Below are 22,351 nucleotides of genomic sequence, written 5' to 3'. Positions count from 1 at the left end.
AGGAAGTTGGGGGCACTGGATCTAACCCAGGGCCTTATCACAGGCACTGACTGCCCTGTGTTTCCAGGATACAGAGGGAGGGAGGCAGAACACTTCCACCCCATCACTGTACCAATGAAACAGGAGAGGCTGCGGCGCAGGCTGAGCCAGGCTTATCCCACGCTGAAGAGCCCTTGGGACTGGGCTGGGGGGTCTGCAGTAGGAGCCCCTAAGTCCCACCAAGCTGGTCCAACATGCCCAGATTAAGGATCCCCCACCCCTTTGTCCCCCTGGCATCCCTGCAGGGGACAAGAAGTAAAAGGTGGACAGGAGGCGCCCTGCCAGCCTAAGTGACTCCCTCCAGGTTTGAGTTCCCTGAGGGCATGGCCCCCATCTGCCTAGGTCACTCTCCACCCACAGGACAGGCACAGGGCCTCAAACAGTGCATGTATACGTGAAAGAAACCCGGCCCAAAACTGACTTGAGGAGACCAAGCTGACCCAATCGGCCTGCCTGGGAGGGCCGCTTCTCTGCTCGGCCTCCCTTCTCTCCTGTGTCCTGAAATCCTGATGCTGGTTTGCACTTGTCCTCCGGAATTCAACGCCATAGGAGGGCCTTGCAGTACCTCATAGAGGCCACAGGGGGGAGAGCGCGGGGCCCTCCCAGGGAGGACGCTCCGTCCTCGCTGCACAGAGAGCTTCCCGGAGCGTGGGTGGGGGTGGAAACCCGTGGGGAGCTGAAGTCTCCTCAGCCCAGTCACTGAGGCACTGGGGGAGACGCGGAGGTGAGCAACACGGTTCTTGGCTCGTGAGATGTTCTTGGCCCAAAGAGCTGAAAGCGGCTCTTGAAAGCTTAGAGTGACACCCGAGGCAGGCTAAGGTCCCCTGGCATGAGGGGCCCTCCAGTGAAGGGTGGGTACCCCTTTCTCCCTTCAGGGCTCCTCCAGTGACCTCCTGAATCCCCAACTTCCATCTTATTCTTTAGATCCCGTTCTTCCACAACGCCCAAGAAGGAGCCCCTGCTCGGAACCTACCACCAGCTTCTCATTAGCCCTGGAATAAAATCCCCATTCCTCACTACGGCTCTATGCGATGGGCCTGGCCTCCCTCTCTAACGTCCCTCTGGGCCTACTGGCACAGGCCATCAGGGGACATGGGCGGCTGTTACCAAGGTCTTCAGAAAGCCAGAGCTTCATCTGCTTTTAGGACTAATTTCAAGTGTCCCTCCCTGGGCCACCTTTTAAAATTTGTATTTTAATAGAGACGGGGTCTTGCCATGTTGCCCAGGCTGGTCTGGAACTCCTGGGCTTGAGTGATCCTCCTGCCTCAGCCTCCTAAAGTGCTGGGACTACAGGTGCGAGCCACCGCACTCGGCCCTCAGGCCATCGACCAAGGAAACCCTGTCAGCATCATATGGCCCCGTTTTCTTCGCAGCACCTGTCCTTCTCTGAAGTCATCTTGTTTGCGTATCTATTTTTTGTTACATTATGATGTCTCCTTCGCTAGGACATGGGATCTGTAGGGCAGGTCTTTTGTCCATCTACAGCCCCCAGTACCAAGAGCCAAATAAATATTTACAAATTAGCCAATGGAGAGAGGGATTGGAATTAAGTGGGACCAATCCAGGAAGACTTCCTGGGAGAGGTTTAAGCACCGGGCACATAGGGTGGGCGGCAAAGGAAGAAACCACACCTGCTGGTGGATGAGGCTGCTTTCTTGGTTGTGACAACACCGACGGAGGGAGGAAGGGATGGGACAGGGATGCCCTGAGTTCTGCCCCCTAATACTCCACATCCCAGTCGCCTCTCTCTCCCAGGATTCCTGGCTTCCCACCTAGTGTTCGCCAAGGCCCCAAAAACCCAGTGTCTATCTCTTGGAATCCCCACTCCCTCCCTAGACCCAGGAGGCTGGCTGCCAGGCCCTAGGTGTGTCTCACAATGGGGCAATCCAGGCTGGGCCTCGCCTCCTACCCACACTCAAGTTCTGGCAGATTTGGGGTGGGGTGGGGGCAGGCCTGTGGGAAAACAGAGGCTTACTGGTATTCTCAGTGAGGGAGCTAGGAAGTCAAGCCGACCTGGAGATGTGATGTTGCAGAGCCAGTCTCTGCGGCTGCCTGACTCCATTAACCCTCCGTGATTCACCCAAAGCTGAGCTGCATATCGGGCAGATTTTCCTGCCGCCCATCACCTGAACTGCTGGGACCCTCTCCCAGGGAGAACCCGCTGCCCCTCTCTTTCCCCATCTGCCCAACCCAACTCAGGGAACACAAACTACTCAGGCAGCGTAGATGGAGGAAAAGGGAGGAGTTTGGAGAGAGACACTGGCTTCTAAAGCTGGCGCTTACAGCAAAAATCACGTCAAGATGGAACTAGCTGGGCGCCATGGCTCACTCCTGTGATCCCAGCACTTTGGGAGGCCGAGGCGGGAGGATCACTTGAGGTCAGGAATTTGAGACGATCCTGGCCAACATGGTGAAACCCCGTCTCTGCTAAAAATACAAAAATTAGCTGGGTGTGGTGGCGCACGCCTGTCATCCCAGCTACTCGGGAGACTGAGACAGGAGAATCACTCCTCCTGGGAGGTGGAGGTTGCAGTGAGCCGAGATCATACCACTGCACTCTAGCCTGGGCAACAGAGCAAGACTCTGTCTCAAAAACAAAAAACAGCAAACAAACAAAACCCCAAAAAACAACCCTCAGAAGGTGCCAGGAAGATGCCAAGTGGAAACAAATCATGAGTCCAACACAGACAGCTTTTTTTCCAGCATAGGAACAGAATTTCTTTGGTTGAGCACACAAAGTAGTTGGCCTGTGTTTACAGGCATGATACAAAAAGTACCTATTTTTAAACAGAATGTTGAACACTAGATCCAGAAACGGAAGCCTATCTGTAAACACATACTTGGTGTGGCAAGATGATTATACTACTGGAGGCATCTGGAAACTGAGGCAATCACAGGTTCATTCGGGGGCTGATGCCACTAACCTTAGTTCTTCGTTTTCATTTTGTCAAGAGTGTGCAGTTTGATTCATTTAAATGAATGCACCTATGCTTGGGGCTGCCACCTCTGATGGTGCGGGCTATGCACCACAATGGACACTGTAAAGGGGACCTGTGGGGGTTCGATGCAGTCTGCCCCCCACTCTCAGGACATGGGTCTAATTCACACAGGGTGTTACATGTGCTGTAACATAGCCTGTCCAGCATAGAGAGGAGCAATATAGGTTCAGGCTCTGGAAGCCCAGCGTTCTAATGCTGGTCCTGTCACATTCTGGCTGTGTGACCTGGGGTGAGTTATTTAACCTCTATATGCTGTGGTTCCCCCGCCTATAGAATGTGAGTAATTATAGTACCCACCTGTGTCAGAATCACTGGGACATTTCAATGAGATCACGTATTTGGAGCTCTTAGTACAAGGTCTGCCATATAGTAAGCCTCAGTAACTCAGCTAACATTGTTATCAATACCAACAGGTGGAGAGAAAAACATAGGGAGGGCAATTTATTGTCAAAGGAAAATCACAGATTAGACTCTAGAGCCAAACAGAAGACAGCATTGGATTGACCGATGCTCTAGATCACCCAGGCCAAAACTGGCACTGGGTCCCCTCACCCACCTGTCAAATCGTAGCTGGTTATACAACATCAGTTCTCTTTTGTCTGATTCTTCACTCCCTGGAGTCGACCCTATGCAGATGGAATGGTGGCTAATGAGCTTTTTCAGTCACTGTTCATTAATTAGCAAGGATTCATTACACAGAACTTGTGTCCTCCAGAAAACCTTTTGGGAGGTGCTCCACCCACCTCAGTCATTCTCTAACTCGTCCCCTCCAGGAGCACCAACTCTGTGACATCCACTACTGTGTGGCCATCTGGGCTAAGGGAGTGTTCTCTAAGCAGTGTTCCCTCAGGTAGCTCTGCAAAGGGGAAGCTGCCATTATAAAATCAGAGGAGGCTGAAGAGGATGTCTGGGACTGGGGTGTGGGGGCAGCGTGAGGATGGAGCTGAGGTGCCCAGCTTCTGGGGTTCATAAAGGTTGTTCATGGATGCCGTCCAGCCCTCCCACCCAGGGCCACCGCCACCGTGCATTGCATCAGGTTGTGTTGATAAGGTCTTGCTTTGCCCTGACAGCGCCGGTCCATGTCCCAGCCCCTCCCTGTTACAGCAGGAGCCGGTTTGGCCACCTGAACCTCACTGTGGAGAAGGCTGCTTGACTAGGACATTGTGTCACAGTGAGGTGATCCAGCTTCCAAACTGGGGGTGGGGCAGGGTGGGTTAGGGCAATGACATGGAATGGGCACTCCAAGTTCAGGGTACCTGGATCCCATCTCCAACTGGGCACCCTAAGAGCTGTTTTTTGTTTCCCTGTTCCTTGCCATCTTAGCTCAAGACAGTCATTTCTCTGAAGACCCAAGAGTAAAAGATGGGCAGTTGGAAAATGGAAGGGTTTAGCCCCATGAAAGGAAAATGTACACTGTGGCAGAATGATGCTTGAATACTAAGTCTAACATATCGTATCTGACCAATGCTGACTCCACCTGGGTTCTGTGTGAGCCATGGTTCTAGGGGGATGTAAAGCTGATCAAGATACAGCTCCTGACCTCAAGGAACTTGATGTTCTAAAAGGGAAACAAGGCGAGAACATGACTTACTTAGATACAATGCCAGAGACATACAAACGAATGAATATGGGAATTCTGTGAAAGGAAAGGTGTGGAGAGAAGGACTGGGCATTGCAGGAAAAATCTGGGAAGCTTCATCCAAGATGAGTGTTGGGTTCTGAGAACTGGAGATGAGAGAAGGCCATGTTAGGAATAAGGAACAGCATGGCCGGATGCTTTGAAGAGGGAAAAAGAAGGATATAGTTGGTAAGGGGTCTAATTTGGCCAGAATGTGAGGTATGTACAAAGCTAGTAAAGGAAGAAGTTATAAAGGTGGGTTGAGTTCAGAGCATGGACCACCTTCAATGCCAAGCTAAAGAGTTTACATAGATTTTGGTAGGGTGGAAGAAAAGGCCTGAATGAGCATGGAGCGCAGGCTCACACCTATAATCCCAGCACTTTGGGAGGTCAAGGCAGGCAGACCACTTGAGTCCAGGAGTTTGAGGCCAGCTTGGGCAACATGGCGAGACATCTTCATCTCTACAAGAAAAAAAAAAAAAAAAAAAAGCTGCAACATCTCTACAAGAAAATAAAAAAGTTAGCTAGGTGAGGTGATGCGTGCCTCTAGTCCCAGCTGCTAGGGAGACTGAGGTGGGAGGATTGCTTGAGCCTGGGAGGTCAAGGCTGCAGTGAGCTGTGATCACACCACTGCACTCCAGTCTGGGCAACGAGTGAGAGCCTGTCAAAAAAAAAAAAAGAAAAAAAAAAGCCTGAATTCTAAGAGAGGAATGAGGGATATAACGAAAAGAGACAAAGACAAAAGGAGAGGTTGCTTGGGTACCACTGCCAATCCCTTGGAGGGACAGGTCCAACCTGTCTCTGTCCCAGCCCCATCTGCATGAAGAGACCCATTGCAGTGTTACCTTCCACGTGCCTGGGGCAGAATGCGAATTGAGAAATCCGAGGCAAATGAGGAACAGTCCATGCCTCCCCCTCCCAGAGCCCCGGGGGTGGGCGACAGGATCTGGGGGTGAGTCAGTGGGGTGGGGACCCCATTTCTGTGCTCATCTGCCTCCTTGGCAATATAAAGAGCAAGCACTGAGGCCCCGCCTCAGAGCACCCCAAACTTGACGCCATGAAGATCCCGGTCCTTCCTGCCGTGGTGCTCTTCTCCCTCCTGGTGCTCCACTCTGCCCAGGGAGCCACCCTGGGTGGTCCTGAGGTGAGCACGTCACCTGCATTTTTATTCTTATACATGTTTCCCACCTACCCCTCCATCTCTCTACCTCCTGTCCATTCCTGGATAAGTGGCTCTTAGTTTTGGATTCTGATGGGGGCTGAAGAAACTGGGGCTCTGAGGAAGGGAGGAGGGAACAGAGCATCCCTGGGGAGACATTTGGGACAGAGATGCTCCTCTTTCTGGAAGAGATGGTGAAGTGTGTTGGGGAGGCTCGTGTACTGAACCTTGGGACTGAGTGGGTGGTCTGGGTTCAGACGATCTCCACCATGGGCTCTCAGAGTGTTCACCCATTCCGTTCCAGCTGCACACATGCCTGGGGACGTGCAGGGGAAGAGGGGGAACTGGAGAACGGCAATGTGAGGCAGAGCAGCTCCAAACCCAGGCCTGCATCCACATGGGCAGCAGGCGGAGAGGGTGGAGCAAAGCAAAAAACTAGCTAGTTCTGCCTGCAGCTGACTTAACTCAAAGAGGAGTGGGGCTGGGGTGTTCTGGAGACACCCCTGCTTAGCTCCTCTTTGCTTCATTTGTGCCCCTGGGAGTGGTGCCCAGGTGACGGGTGGCTCCCTGCTGTATCTGGAGCATAGGCCACAGTGAGAATCTTTACCATCCAGTCCTCAGCCAGAGAGGAATCCTGATGCCTACTCCGGATTTAAAAGTCTAAGACAGGGGCACAGGCTCAGCTGCTAAGGACCAAGCCAGTGGTGTCACTGAGCTGGGGGGCTGTCAGGGCCTGAGGTGAAATGGGGCCAACCTTCCCAGTCTGAAAGGGCAGCTTTCACCCCACCTGACGCCATGGAGTGGGAAGATGTGCCTAGAGTTTTAAATTTTTCAGGGGAAACTAGAAATCTGGATGAATTTATGAATTCTTACTAATTCAAAATGTCTAATTCAAACCAAAAAAAAAAAAAATGAGCCAAATTTTTATGAGATCTAAGCATCTGGATCCAGCCTGCGGGCTCCGTGTTGGGCTCTGTCATGGGGAGGACACGATGGGACACATCGTGATGAGGCCTGGGGTGGGGTCCCCATGGAGGGGGATAATGGAACCTCCAACAGTGGTGGCAATAAATCCACAAAGCAAAGCAACCTCGATCAGTGAGAGGCAGGCGGGTCACCTCAGCAGCTGGGCTCCCACCTGCAGGCAAATCTTTCCCATCCAGCTATACGGACTGAGCGTGGGTGTCTCCAGAACACCCCACCTCTTAGACTTAAGTCAACTGCAGGACAGCACTAGCTAGCTTTTCCGGAGAGGAATGCTCGGCTCCAGGCTTTCTGCCTGCTGCCCATGGTGACACTGCTTACATGTACCGTTCTCCAATTCCCCCTCCTCACCCTGCACATCCGCCAACCATGTGCGCGACTGGAACGGAGACCATGGTGGGGAACGGGTTGCGTTCTTTCGGGGACTGGGCTGTGGATGAAGGCAGAGCTGGCAGACAGGGATGTGGGCAAGGGCCCTGGCATCACGTGACCGCCTGCCTCCTTTTCTCCCTCTCCTTTTCCAGGAAGAAAGCACCATTGAGAATTATGCGTCACGACCCGAGGTAAGCCGTCTGTTTTCCCCGGCCTCCAGCCATGAGTCTGTCCTCTCTCTCTTTTTGCTTCTTAGCAACTTTCCTAACACCCTGCGTTTCTGCCTAGGCCTTTAACACCCCGTTCCTGAACATCGACAAATTGCGATCTGTGAGTACGCTTCTCTGGTGCTACCCCCACGAATACCCTCATCACAGAGGGGATAAACGCCTTGGTAGAGAGCTTGCAAAGCTGCCACGGTTCCTTCACCTTCTCCAGAGGGCTGGGGGCTAAGCTCTGGCCTCCCCTGGAGCTGACCTGCTTCTGCTGTCTCTCTTCCTCCTCAGGCTTTTAAGGCTGATGAGTTCCTGAACTGGCACGCCCTCTTTGAGGTGAGTGCTCCGGCGCCCCTTGCCCTCCTCGGTTGTCTGCAGTCATCCCAGGGTAGTGGCCACACATTTTGGCTTTAAATGTATGGGTTGGTTCCTGATCTCTGGGAGGGAGTGACTGTCCTGCCTGGATGCTGCCCCATGGGCTGTCAACGGAAGAAAGCTTCCCCCGGCGCCAGTCCTGGCTACCCGTGTTTTCCTAAGATGGCGGTGGAGGAGCAGGGCCCCAAGGACAATTGCAGAAGAGGAAGAGGCTAATCGGTCAAGATTTTATTTGAATCCCCTCATCCTCTATGGAAAAACTGAGGCCCACCCGCACTTAGAAGGCAAAGTCAGCGACAGAGCTGGGGCCCGCGTCTCCTGACTCTGCTCTGACTTCTCACATGGCCTCATGCGAACGCCTTCAGCTCCCTCAGCCTCCGCTTCCTCTGTGATGTGGGGATGATGCCAATTCCCACCATAAAAGGTTGCTGTAAAAACCCACTGAAATCATGCTTGTAGAGCAGCCCATGCAAGGCAGACACAGACTAAGGCCTCAGGAAATATTAGCTCTTGATAAAGTAATGACAAAATAATGACATTATTGTTACTATGGTTACTGTGGGAGTTCATTAAGGGAATGCTTACCCATCCATGCCCGGCTGACCTGCAACACATCACTCTATTTCTCTTTCTTTCTTTTAGTCTATCAAAAGAAAACTTCCTTTCCTCAACTGGGATGCCTTTCCTAAGGTAAGAGGTGTGGGCATTAGGAGGATATGGAGCTTGGGGGTAAGGGAAGAAGCAGAGGATACGGGAGAGAGAGTGGGGACAGGGAAAGGAGGATCAGCCTTCTCACCAAACTGAAGGGAGGTCTTAGCTACTACATATAGAGGAGAACGGGAACTCACACCGAGGCAGAAATTCCTTTCCATCCATGCCATCCTATACTGGGCACCCAGGGGTTCCCCATCTAACCCCGACCCCTCTCCCTCTAGCTGAAAGGACTGAGGAGTGCAACTCCTGATGCCCAGTGACCATGACCTCCACTGGAAGAGGGGGCTAGCGTGAGCGCTGATTCTCAACCTACCATAACTCTTTCCTGCCTCAGGAACTCCAATAAAACATTTTCCATCCAACAGCTCCTGTATCTGCGTCTCTGTCCTCCTACTGGGCTTTACAAAGGAATTAAGATGGAATGAGCCCCAAGGCTGATAGGTAGAAATCTTGACTTCCAAGAGGAGAGTAAGTAGGGAGACAGGAGGAAATAGAAAGGACACACCAAGATGGCAAGAGACCCCCTTGTGTCTTAGCTCCTTAGTGTTGGCTGGGATCCTTGAGGAGCACGAAGCTATGACTTGCTTAGTAAGATGCTCAGGGAATCTCTAAACCAAAAGGTATCTGAGACAGGTCTCATTCTCTTAAGGGGCAGCTCCTGGACGCAGAAAACTGTCCTGTTGGTTTGAGCAATAAAGACAGCTCAAACCAGTACCAAGCACCGATAGCTTTGTCAGAGGTCAGGACCACCTCCATTCAGAGGCCATTCACGGGTTGCCAATTTGTAACCCAAAAAGTATCTGAGACAGGTCTCAATCAATTGAGAAGTTTATTTTGCCAAGGTTAAGGACAATGCCGGGGAGAAAAAATACAGAATCAGAGGAACAGTCTGTGGTCTGTGCCTTTTTCCAAAGATGATTTTGAGAGCTTCAGTATTTAAAGGGGAAAAGCGGGGAAAGAGGGAGGGAGAGGTCACATCACTGAATCCACATGTTATAAGAGAAAAGGAGCAGGTAGGGGAATAGTCCATTATATATTTGTCTCATGCTCAGTAAATCCAGCACTTTACATAAGATATGGTGAACATAGAATAGCTATCTGTTGAGATAGTTAACCTTTTACCTGTAGCTATCTGTTTAGGAACAAAAGGAAAGGCAGCTTCTGGCATGTCTCAGCTTTCAGCTTGTCTTTTTTCCTTTCGACAGAGTGAATTGGGGTCCCAAGTTTTTATTTTCCTTTCACAAATCAAACCTACTCCCTGACCTGTTGGCATTCCCCCTCTACCTACCTTCTGAAAACCTGATTCCCTTTGTAGTGGCGATTTTGTGTAACAGAGCTATCTGAAATCCAAAGTTCAGGACCCAGCTTAAATCACATGAGCCCATCTGAAATCCTTTTTTTTTTTTTGGAATTAGGTGGGCTCTAAATAAAGAAAACTAGCAGTGTGACCTTGAGTCTTCCTAAGCCTCTGTTTCTTTATCCGTGAAATGAGTATGGAGATAAATAAGAATGATAACCACTGTGTGGTGTTATTATGAAGGTCAAATGACATAAGTATATAAAGCCCCTTGCACACGGCCAGGCATATAGTAGATAGTGTATCTCTACTCCCCCAGTTTCAACCAGAGAGCAGCCGCAATGATCCAGATTCACTCATTCACTCGTGCATGCATCCATCCATCCAGCCATCCACCCACCCATCCACCCATCCACCCACCCACCCATCCCTCCATCCACCCACCCATCCATCCACCCACCCATCCATCCATCCATCCATCCATCCATCCATCCATCCATCCATCCACTGCAAAGATCTTGAAACATGAAATGGATTTAGTTTTGCTTCCTGTAGATGTATTTTCTCTGACCCAATTTGTGTACTTAAAATACTAAACTAGTTGGAATTGTTTCTGGTTTCTCTTGAAAACTGGGAAGATTAGAGAACAGTGGACCTGCAACTGGCTTAAAGCCAAGTAGCAGCTGCCCTCTTTACACAGGACATGGCTTCCAGGGAAGTTTCTACTTGGCAAGCTTCACTTGTTTACATTGCCTTTGGCCTTTATAAGCAACTGCGTTTGTAAACCATCAACTGCAGTTTAACTGAGGAAGTGGACTACAAGGGAAATTAAACTTGGTTCCTACTTTCAAGGCGCTTACAGACCAGGTGAATAAGACATGTAAATGTTCCTGGCTGGGCATGGTGGCTCACACCTGCAATCCCAGCACTTTGGGAGGCCGAGGTGGGTGTATCACTTGAGGTCAGGAGTTCGAGACCAGCCTGGGCAACATGGCAAAACCCCATCTCTACTAAAAACACAAAATTAGGTGGGCAGATCACATGAGGTCAGGAGTTCGAGACCAGCCTAGCCAACATGGTGAAACCCCATCTCTACTAAAAATACAAAACTGAGCTGGGTGTGGTGACGCATGTCTTTAATCCCAGCTACTCAGGAGGCTGAGGCACGAGAATCGCTTGAATCCAGGAGGCGGAGGTTGCAGTGAGCCAAAATTGTACCACTACACTCCAGCCTCAGTGAGAGAGCAAGACTCTGTCAAAAAAAAAAAAAAAATGTTGCTTATGCTCTTCCTTCCAATACACACAAAGGAGAGGAAAGCTATAAATGGGATAACCAACAGAGAAGAAAACTATGGACACTGGTGAAATGCCACAATCAGTTGAAATGCTTAGTGAAGATTGTGCACTCACAAACTAGGTGATAGGAAATGGAGTACAGGAAGAAGAGGGGAGGTGCTTAAGGGACACCCATCGAGTGACTAGGTTTTAGGGGAGGAGTAAAGCATCTCCAGGGGACTAGGAGTCACGATACACAAGTTAAGAGTATCTCTGAGATAAGACGGTAGTTCTCAAAGTGTGGTCCCCAGGCTGGCAGCACCAGGATCCCCTGGGAACTGAAAATAAATGCAAATTCTTGGGCCCCACTTCAGATCTACTAAGTGCGAAACGAGGGGTGGGGCCCAGCAATCTGTGTTTTGACAAGCCCTCTAATCAAGTCTGATTCACTAAAGTCTGAGAACCACTTCAAAAAGGAACGTCAGAGAACTTAAGATTAACCCAGAATCAGGATAGTAGTTGCCCCTTAGATGGAGAGATCCCATGTGATAGGAGAGTGGCACATAGGAGATAAGGGGGGACGGTGCGTGACAGAAGCCACTTCTATATCATGTTTCATTTCTTCTTTAAATATGTACATTTTATACACACCTATGCATGTTGTATTTCACAATAACATATTATTAAAGCCAGAGAACACCAGATCAATTTGCAAGTGCTGACAGAATACACAGTCAAGAAACAATTGGAGTCTAGAGAGACTGCAATCTGAACCAAAAAGAAAAAGACAAAGTGAAGTGTAGACAAGCTGTGCACATGAGTGACAGATGTATGCTAGCTAGATCATGTGAAATTGACAAAATGCACAAACATGGGTCAGGCCATTCAGAGGATTCAAAGAATGGAAGACATAGCACCTATTCTCCATGGGGATGACCTGTACATTTCCCATCAGGTAGAGGAGATAACTCAACACTGGAGACTTGAATCTGCATAAGCAAATCTTATTAAATAACCTTTATTTAATAAAAGGCAGGAAGTAGTCACTCTTCATTTTATACTTTATAAAAACAATAACAAATGCATTTTTTTTTTTTTTGAGATGGAGTTTCACTCTTGCTCAGGCTGGAGTGCAGTGGTGCAATCTCGGCTCACTGCAACCTCTGCCTCCCAGGTTCAAACGATTCTCCTGCCTCAGCCTCCTGAGAAGATGGGATTACATCTTCTACATGGGTGCCCGCCATCATGTCCGGCTAATTTTTGTATTTTTAGTAGAGATGGGGTTTTGCCACGTCGGCCAGGCTGGTCTTGAACTCCTGACTTCAGGTGATCCGCCTGCATTGGCCTCCCAAAGTGCAGGGATTACAGGTGTGAACCACCATGCCTGGCCAACAAATGCATCTTGTGTGGATACTATACCATCTGTTCAACAAGATGTAGAGATATACACTGAGCTAAGAAACAATCTCCAAGATAGAGTAAAATGAAAAAAAGAAAGTGGCAGATCATTATGCTGCCATGTGGTTAAAATAAAGATATGGTACAAAATATATGCTATTATCTGCTATTATCTGGAATAAAACTTGAGAAGTAACAGCGATCACTTTTGGAAAGTTAGATACTTTCACTGTGTACCCTTTTGGATTTTATGAACAAAAACATTTTACCATGTGCAAATTACATATTCAAAAGAATAAATTAAAATCAAAACTTTCTAGTAAAGCAAACAAACACCAAAAAACGCTTTGCACTGTAAAGTGGTAGGGCCTAGTCCATGCAGTGACCTTAACATGTAGGTGCCTCTTAACTGAATGAATGAAACTGATTTCTCACATTTACCACACCCTTTTGCTACTCAGAGTGTGGTCCCTGAGCCAGCGGCATCAGCATCACTTGGTGCTTGCTTGCTAGAAATGCAGAAGCTCTGCTCACCCAGAGCTAATGCATCAGAATTTTAACAAGACCCCTGCCCCTGGATGATTCACATGTGGAATAACGTTTGAGAAGCACGGCCTTGGGCATGATGTTGAACGCTATGCAGAAGGCCTTCAAGGAGTTATGATCCAGTTGATAGTTACGATAAAGGAAGCATACAGGGAGAAGGCACTAGATACCTTAGAACGATATGTTTAAATCTGACAGAAGGGAGGAGATAGTTTTGCACCAGGGTAAGAAAACTGGGGAAAGTAACTTTGAATTTGGCATTCATAAATGAACTTAAAAAAAAAAAAGTCCCTGTCATACTCAGCCAGGATATAAAGGGACTAAAAACCAAAGCCAAACTAAGTGATTACTTTGGGAGGCTTCTGGGAATCAACTCATTTAAAAAACTGGTAAATAAGGGAAATGAATCAAGGATTCATCCTTACTTTCCTCTATGAACTATATACTTCAGGGTAAACAGTTTCTCTCTCTCTCTTTTTTGTTTTTTTTTGTTTGTTTGTTTGTTTGTTTTTTTGAGACAGCATCTTGCTCTTTCACCCAGGCTGGAGTGCAGTGGCATGATCTTGGCTGGAGGCAGCCTTCACCTCCCTGGCTCAAGCAATCCTCCTGCCTCAGCCTCCTGAGTAGTTGGAACTACAGGCACAAGCCACCACACCTCGTATATTTTTAAATTTTTTGTAGGATGGGTGTCTTGCCATGTTGCCCAGGGTGGTCTTCAACTCCTGACCTCAAGTGATCCTCTGGCCTTGGCCTCCCAAAGTGTTGAAATTACAGGCATGCGCCGCCATGCCCAGCTGGCACAATTTTTCTTTATACGAGAATTTGAAGCTAATAAATGCAAAAGAAATAATAGAATATTTTCGTTTTTCAAAATTTAATAAAATAATGAATGTATGCTAGCATCTGTAGGGAAGGAAAAAAACATTTTTTTCTACTGTCTTAGGTTCAGTGGCTGTGGCATGCTAATTACATTAACAAAAGAGGCCAGGCGCAGTGGCTCATGCCTGTAATCCTAGCACTTTGGGGGGCCGAAGCAGGTGGATCACCTGAGGTCAAGAGTTCGAGACCAGCCAGACCAACATGGTGAAACCCCATCTCTACTGAAAATACAAAAATTAGCTGGCATGGTGGCGCATGCCTGTAGTCCCAGCTACTCAGGAGGCTGAGACAGGAGAATTGCTTGAACCTGGGAGGCAGAAGTAGCATTAAGCCGAGATCACACAACTGTACTCCAGCCTGGGTGACAGAGTGAGACTCCATCTTAAAAAAAAAAAATTAACAAAAGATAGATTAGCAGGAGAAAAGGCTTATTATGCATGCATCCAGGAGCTTCACAGAAAAGAAGTGAAAACCTAAAGAAGTGGCCAGGCTTGAGGCTCATATACCATTTTAACAAAGGGTGATAAATCGTGGAAAAGTAAGCTGGGCATGGTGGCTCATGCCTGCAATCCCAGCACTTTGGGAGGCTGAGGAAAGCGGATCACTTGAGGTCAGGAGTTCGAGACCAGCCTGGCCAACATGGTGAAACCCCATCTCTACTAAAAATACCAAAACATTAGCCAGGTGTGGTGGTGCACACCTGTAATCCCAACTACCCAGGAGCTGAGGCATGAAAATCCCTTGAACCTGGGAGGTAGAGGTTGCAGTGAGCCCAGATCGTGCCACTGTACTCCAGCATGGGCGACAGAGTGAGACTCTGTCTAAAATAAAAAAAAAAAAATGTGGAAAAGTGACAAAACGATGAAAAAGGGATTTGGACATCCAGGTGACGTAAATTGTGGGAAGGTAAGTAAAATATACAGGGGAAATTAATGGAAGATAAAGGGTTATTTAGCAAGATTTGCTTATGCAGATTCAAGTCTCCAGCGTTGAGTTATCTCCTCTACCTGATGGGAAATGTATACCCTGATTTAGGCAGAAAGGGAGAGGACAGAGAGTTCCTCTTCTGTCTGCTGCTTCTTAATTGCCTTCTACTCAAAATAATCCTTATGCTAAAGCAGCATACTTTGGAGTGGCACATGCGAATCCCTTCACATTAATGACTGCCAAACCCGGCAGGTGAAATGCTGATGGGGAACTTTATGGTGGTGGATCAGGCTCACAACCAGTGAACCCATGGATCTATCCAACACCCAGAGAGAGAAGAGACAAGCTTCTGCAGACCTTATGCAACAGAAAGCACAGGGCCCCACATAGGAAGCATTCTTGCCAAAAATCAACTCCAAACCTGATTAAAACTCTAGACTCTAGATCTAACTACCAGTTTGCAGGGGGATGAAAAGGCACAGAGGAACACAGTAAAGGATTCTACAGGAAAGACGTTAATAACTCCCCCCAACCTTGGCATTTCCTGTGAGAAATTCTAGAAAACTGATAATCCAGTTTCTTCAACGAAAACACTGTAGAAAAGTCGGGCATGGTGGCTCATGCCTGTAATCCCAGCACTTTGGGAGACTGAGGTGGGCAGATCACCTGAGGTCAGGAGTTCGAGACCAGCCTGACCAACATGGAGAAACCCTGTCTCTACTAAAAATACAAAATTAGCCAGGTGTGGTGGTACATGCCTGTAATCCCAGCTACTTGGGAGGCTGAGGCAGGAGAATTGCTTGAACCCAGGAGGAGGCGGAGGTTGCAGTGAGCCGAGATTGCGCCATTGCACTCCAGCCTGGGCAACAAGAGCGAAACTCCGTCCAAAAAAAAAAAAAAAAAAAAAAAAAAACCACTGTAGAAAAAAAGAGAAAGGGGAAAAAAAGATAAAAATTGATGAGGCCGGGCATGGTGGCTCACGCCTGTATTCCCACCACTTCGGGAGGCCGAGGGGGGTGGATCACCTGAGGTCAAGAGTTCAAGACCAGCTTGGCCTACATGGTGAAGCCCTGTCTCTACTAAAAATACAAAAATTAGTCGGGCGTGGGGGTGCACGCCTGTTATTCCCAGCTATTCGGGAGGATGAGGCAGGAGAATGTCTTGAACCTGGGAGGCAGAGGTTGCAGTGAGCCAAGATTGTGCCACTGCATGCCAGCCTGGGTGACAGAATGAGACTCAGTCTCAAAAAAAAGTTGATTGAAGGGACCCATCACTTAAATGCAACATATGAATCTTGTCTATATCCTAATTTGAACAAACCAACTGGGAGAGAAAAAGATTTAGGAGACAATGAAGGAAACCTGAACACGGACATATTGATAATAAGAAATTATCATCTTTGGTCTGGGCATGGCGGCTCACGCCTGTAATCTCAGCTCTTTGATTTGGGAGGCCGAGCTGGGTGGATTGCTTGAGTCCAAGAGTTCAAGACCAGCCTGGGCAACATAGTGAGATTCCGTCTCTAAAAAAATAATTAAAAAAAAGAAACAATCAAAAAATAAATAAAAAGAAATTATATTTTTAGATGTGAAAATATTATTGTAGTTATGTTAAAAAAGAGTCTTTACCTTGCAGATACCTAATGATGAATCTATGTTTGAAGTAATAAACTCTTTAGGATTTGCTTCAAAATAATCCAGTGTGGGGAACAGGTTGGGGTACACAGGAAATAAGGTAGGTAATTACCTAATAAAAAACGAGGTTCATTATACTAGCTTTTTATTTTTGCAAATTTTGAAATATTCTACAATAACAGTTTCTTAAAATATTCAAAAAATTTCAAGAGTATGCTTTTAGAGGAGGGAGGGGGGAAGAGGGCCCTCCAGTGGGCAGAGCACGAAGAACTGGTAGTGCGGGATTCTGGACTGGGAACGCTGTCATTCAGCCTGGCTATCCTGTAGGCGTGGAGGCCTGGAAATGCAGGTTGGGTCAGATGATGGGGGGCTGGAAAATTTCCACTCAATCCCGTCATCAGTAAAGACAGTCCCGAAGGTGGTAACAACCACAGCCACAATTCAATAGCAGCCATTCTTAATTTGGTTCTTATCATGCGCCAGGCTTTATGCCAAGTGCTTTGCATATATTATCTCAGTTGATCCGCAAAACAAACCTATTAGGTTGGCATCATTATCCCCATCTTACAAACAAAGAAATTGAATCTCAGAGAGATAAGTACAGTCATGCTCTGTATAATGACGTTTCGGTCAACAACAGACGGCATAAACAACAGTGGTCCCAAAAGATTATATCATATTTGTACTGTACCTTTTCTATGTTTAGAAACACAAATGCTTATTGTGTTACAGTTGCCTGCAGCATTCAGTCCAGTGACATGCTGGGCAGGTTTGCAGCCTAAGAGCCATAAGCTATACCACACAGCCTAGGTGTGGAGTAGGCGATACTATAAAGGTTTGTGTAAGTGCACTCTGCTGTTCTTCATTTCTCAAAATGTATCTCCATCATTAAGTGATGATGGAGACTGTAAGCTGTTCAAGCTCACACAGCCAGGACCCGGCAGAGCCAGGATTGCAGGGATACCTGCATTATCCCTGCTTTAACTGGTGTAATTTGGCCTTCACTTGCTTCATAACCTACTGTTTCATTTAAGACTTTGCTTGAAAAAAAAAATGCTTCCATTCCTTAAAAAATGTTTGGAAACCACTGCTAAGTATCCGCTGGAGGCATTTAAGGTGGTACAACTTAGCGGTTAGAATATGAGTTATAAAATCAGTCAGACCTGATTTCAAATTCTGTTCCTACCACTTTACTAGCTACGTGACCTCTGGGTGGCTACTCTGTCAGGGCCAAAGTTTCATCATTTGTAAAGTGGGAATAATAGCAATACTTCACGAGGGTTAAGAAAATCTCAGTAAATGTTAGCCTAGTTTTTTTATGTTAATAAAAGGTAGCTGTTATTATTATGCTATAAAACTCCACTTAGATAATGACTCAGATAGAGTCATACTTAGAGAAATAATATTTGCAACTGTATTCACTTGCTCTCTTCTGACAGATGAGGAAACTGAGGCCCATAAAGATGAAGTGACTTTCCCAAGAGCACCCACAGAAGAAATAGCAGAGCCAGGCTTTCAACTCAGGTTCTATTAGACTTCAGAGCCCTAGAATTTTTAACTATTTTAGTTTCTTGTGTTGGCTGGGTGCAGTGGTTCACATCTATAATCCTAGTGCTTTGGGAGGCCAAGGCAGGTGGATCATTTGAGGCCAAGAGTTCAAGACCAGCCTCTGCAAGATAGTGAGACCCCTGTTTCTCCAAAAAATCATTAAAAAATTAGCCAGGCATGGTGGTGCATGCTTGTAGCCCCAGCTACTTGGGAGGCTGAGGTGAGAGGATCACTTAGCCCAAGGAGTTCAAGGCTACAATGAGCTATGATGGCAACACTACACTCCAGTCTGAACCAGACCCTGGCTTAAAAAAAAAACAAAAAAAGCCGGGGGGGTGGGGAGGGGCAGGGGTGGGCATGGTGGCTCATGCCTGTAATCCCAGCACTTTGGGAGGCTGAGGCAGGTGGATCACGAGGTCAGGTGTCCAAGACCAGCCTGGCCAACATAGTGAAACCCTGTGTCTACTAAAAATACAAAAAATTAGCTGGGCGTGGTGGCAGGCACCTGTAATCGCAGCTACTCAGGAGGCTGAGGCAGGAGAATCGCTTGAACCCGGTGGAGGTTGCAGTGAGCTGAGAGCCAAGATCATGCTACTGAACTCCAGCCTGGGCGATAGAGCGAGACTCTGTCTCAAAAAAAAAAAACAATGGATGTGTAAAATAGGGTGGACCGCATGGTGGAATGGTAGCTGTCCAGCAATAAAATAAGAGCGCAGGCCGGGTGTGGTGGCTCACACCTGAAATCCCAGCACTTTGGGAGGCTGAGGTGGGCAGATCAAGAGGTCAGGAGTTCAAGACCAGCCTGACCAACATGGTAAAACCCTGTCTCTACTAAAAATACAAAAATTAGCTGGGCGTGGTGGCATGTGTCTGTAATCTCAGCTACTCAGGGGGCTAATGTAGGAGAATGGCATGAACCCAGGAGGCGGAGGTTTCAGTGAGCCGAGATTACACCACTGCACTCCAGCCTGGGCAACAGAGCAAGGCTCCGTCTTAAATAATAAAAAAAAACAACAACTGAGGGATGTGTACACAGGAGTTTGTTAATATGGTTTCTCATATCTTTATGTGTGTTTGAAATACTTCATGGCATAATATTTTATTTTATTTTATTTTATTTATTTTTGACACTGAATCTCACACTGTCACTCAGGCCAGAGTGCAGGGACACAAACATAGCTCACTGTAGCTTCGACCTCCTGGGCTCAAGCAATCCTCCTGCCTCAGCCTTCTGTGTAGCTGGGACTTCAAGTGCACACCAACACGCCTGACTAATTTTTAAAATTTTTTGTAGAGATGGGGTCTCACTATATTGTCCAGGCTGGCCCTGAACTCCTGGGCTCAACTCATCCTCCTGCCTCAGCCTTCCAAAGTGTTGGGATTATAGTAGTGAGCCACCATGCCCAGCCTAACATAATATTTTAAGGCAACCACAATAAAGACACCTTAACTTCAATCTGTCCAAAGCCATTCAGCTGTGAAGGACAAGGTTGAGAATTCTGGTGGCTGACGGGGTGCTCTTCATGTTACCTCCTAAACACAGTCCCTCCTGAGAGCCTGATTTACTTCATTACAAACCCCAACAATGGTGGCACTGTGGAGGCGGCCCGAGAACTTCAACAGGGTGAAATGGCCTCAGATGCTCCTGAGAAATGAGCACAGCACCCCGCCCTTGATGACTATCATCCCATTAAGACCTCCCACTACATTTTCTGACACCCAACAGACCAACCGACCACAACATTCCTGGGTTCTCCTCCCCTAAATCAGTGACAACCCAAACAAACAAAAATCCCCAGGCCTCTCCCATGGAAAGACGCCTCATTTCCCTCACCTGCACCTGAGTCTCCTTCCCAGGATGGTGACCTGAGGTAATGCTCCTTAGCGCCCCCTACAGCAAGTGACCGCTTTTGTATTTACCCTCCTACTGAGCCTCTATCACCCCTCCCCGAAAGCCCTTTTTATGTTAAATCAGTTCATGCTCTCTCTCTATTCTCTACTCTCTACCCTCCCATGATTTCCCATTACTTCGTAATAAAACCCCATAGATTTTACTATGGGCTTCATCTCCTACCTCTGCCTCCCATCTTGATCACTTTGCTCCAGCCCTCCGCACCCCATTCCAGCCTCCTCAAGGGCTCTTCAAAAGGCCATGTGCCCTCTGCCTGCATGACTCATTCCCTTCTTCCCTTGCTCCCTCACTTCATCCAGGTCTCTGTGGCAATGACACCTTCTCCAAGAGGCCTTGCCAGTCTGATTATTCAACCTAATCTTGCTTTATTTGTTGTTCTAGCCAGAAACCCTCGCACATTATGAAAAAACCTCACTCCCCATACAGAACACCCCTCATCACTCATTCCCGATGTAGCATCAGGGATGGAGCCTGGATGTCCCTCCAGCACTGGTGATCTGATGAGAAAATCTCTCAGGACGTCCAGTTATCACAGATTCCTCTTGTGGCTTATTCTCAGGGTCATCCTGCTTACTAATTCCTAACAGAACATCTGGGGCCCCTCTCCAATAGGGGCAGAAACTAGGAAGACTTTCAATTTTCACTCCTTAAGTTATCTCGAAATGAGATTTTTCAGAGTCACAGAGGTAGGCTAACTGGATTGGGACCACGAAGTGTCATTCACTGTACAACTTAAAAACTGTGTCTCATTGGCCGGGTGCAGTGGCTCACACCTGTAATCCCAGCACTTTGGGAGGCCGAGGTGGGTGGATCACCTGAGGTCAGGAGTTCGACACCAGCCTGGCCAACATGAGGAAACCCTGTCTCTACTAAAAACACAAAAATTAGCTCAGCATGGTGGCACGTGCCTGGAGCTACTCAGGAGGCTGAGATAGGAGAATCGCTTGAATCCAAGAGGCGGAGGTTGCAGTGAGCCGAGATCGTGCCACTACACTCCAATGTGGGCGACAGAGCAAGACGCCATCTCAAAAAAAAAAAATTGTCTCTCATTAACAGGTCACCTCGTTATTTCTTATAAATCCGATCATCTGCACAACTGTATTGACCTGAGTATATTTTTGTATCATTCATTCAATGTAAATATTTACAACACAGCACAATTTTTGGAAAAAATTTTGCTGTTGCATCTGTTCATTTCTCAGCATTTCATTCTCAGTATTCAGTTTCTCAATGAAACCTCCCAAGACCTTACTGGACTTCAGAGAAGCCTTGTCCAGCTGCCTTTCCAAGAAGACCCTGCCTAGGAATAAAATTTCCTCTCCTTGAGGCCCAAATTCACAGTTCTTACTATTTGTGGATAAGTCAATTTTCAGTTCCAACTTGATTTCCAGTTCAATGCTGACTCCTCTGGTCCTCTTGGCTCCATGGTGTGGGCAGGATCCCGAGCTTCAAAATTTGCATCCATCACTCTTCTCAGCAGGAACACCTCAGCCCCAACTTCTGCTTCCCTTCTGTCCTCATGCACTTCCAGTCGGGGCTAACGTGCGCATGCGTCCTGGTTCTGGACGCTCTTTTTTTTTTTGAGATGGAATTTCACTCTTGTTGCCCAGGCTGGAGTGCAATGGTGCAATCTCAGCTCCCGGGTTCAAGCGATTCTCCTGCCTCAGCCTCCTGAGTAGCTGGGATTACAGGCATGCACCACCACGCCTGGCTAATTTTGTATTTTTAGTAGAGACAGGGTTTTTCCATGTTGGTCAGGCTGGTCTCGAACTCCTGACCTCAAGTGATCCACTCACCTCGGCCTCCCAAAGTGTTGGGATTACAGGCATGAGCCACCGCTCCTGGCCCGGACGCTCTCTTTTTACCATCCACTTCTTCTAACACGCTCCCTGAGGTGCCTCAGCCCCTGGGAGGCATTCCTGGCCTTTTGTCACACCTGTTTTGTTTGAGCCACTGCACTGATAGGCACCTTGAGGCCTCGCGGGAGGACGGCCCTCCCTTCTCTGTGTGCAGGCCCTGAAGGGCGCACCACATGGAGACAGGTACAGAAAAGGCGGGAAAGCCGAGATGCAGTGTCTGGGGCTTTGAGGCTGGGTCTTGAAGGGCAAGCCCTTGAGTCCCCGAATAGCGACGAAGCCGCTGAGCTTCTCAGAACCCAGAAAAGGTATAGAGGAGGAGCTCACATGCACACATACGCACCCCAATCCATCCATCTGTCATCTATTCATATCTTTATTAATCAATTACATGTTGGGATGATAATCCTCTGAACATGTTGGTTTAAATAAAATATATTAATTTCATCTGTTTATTTTTACTTCTTTTAATTTGATTATTAGACAATTAAAACTTTTTAAATGGCGCCTGGAGCTACTTGGGAGGCTGAGGCAGGAGAATCGCTTGAATCCAAGAAGCTTGGATTTTTAAAAAAATAGCTTACATTACATTTCTTTCTTTTAA

At 47.7% G+C, this 22,351-nt stretch overlaps 1 protein-coding gene across 3 annotated transcripts in view; it reads left to right on the top strand.

Moving 5' to 3' along the window:
- The first annotated feature begins 652 nt into the window (after positions 1-652).
- The window catches only part of KRTDAP (keratinocyte differentiation associated protein), a 58,269-nt gene continuing 36,570 nt past the window's right edge, over positions 653-22,351 (top strand). The window contains exons 1-7 of one of the 3 annotated variants that reach the window (XR_008955034.2): positions 653-763; positions 7,324-7,362; positions 7,460-7,501; positions 7,678-7,722; positions 8,404-8,451; positions 16,433-16,531; positions 17,871-17,955. Coding sequence is in view for 2 of the 3 variants with exons in the window: in XM_003816153.5 (XP_003816201.1) it covers positions 5,714-5,800; positions 7,324-7,362; positions 7,460-7,501; positions 7,678-7,722; positions 8,404-8,451; positions 8,697-8,735 (300 nt within the window). In the remaining variant the exon portion in view is untranslated. Of the gene's footprint in view, positions 764-4,420; positions 5,801-7,323; positions 7,363-7,459; positions 7,502-7,677; positions 7,723-8,403; positions 8,452-8,696; positions 8,832-16,432; positions 16,532-17,870; positions 17,956-22,351 lie in introns of those variants that run through there. The other 2 variants (XM_003816153.5, XM_063600135.1) reach the window with 2 other exon arrangements.

This window comes from Pan paniscus, chromosome 20, assembly GCF_029289425.2.
Source record: "Pan paniscus chromosome 20, NHGRI_mPanPan1-v2.0_pri, whole genome shotgun sequence".
Classification (NCBI taxonomy): domain Eukaryota; kingdom Metazoa; phylum Chordata; class Mammalia; order Primates; family Hominidae; genus Pan; species Pan paniscus.
This window is presented reverse-complemented; position numbering and strand designations above follow the sequence as displayed.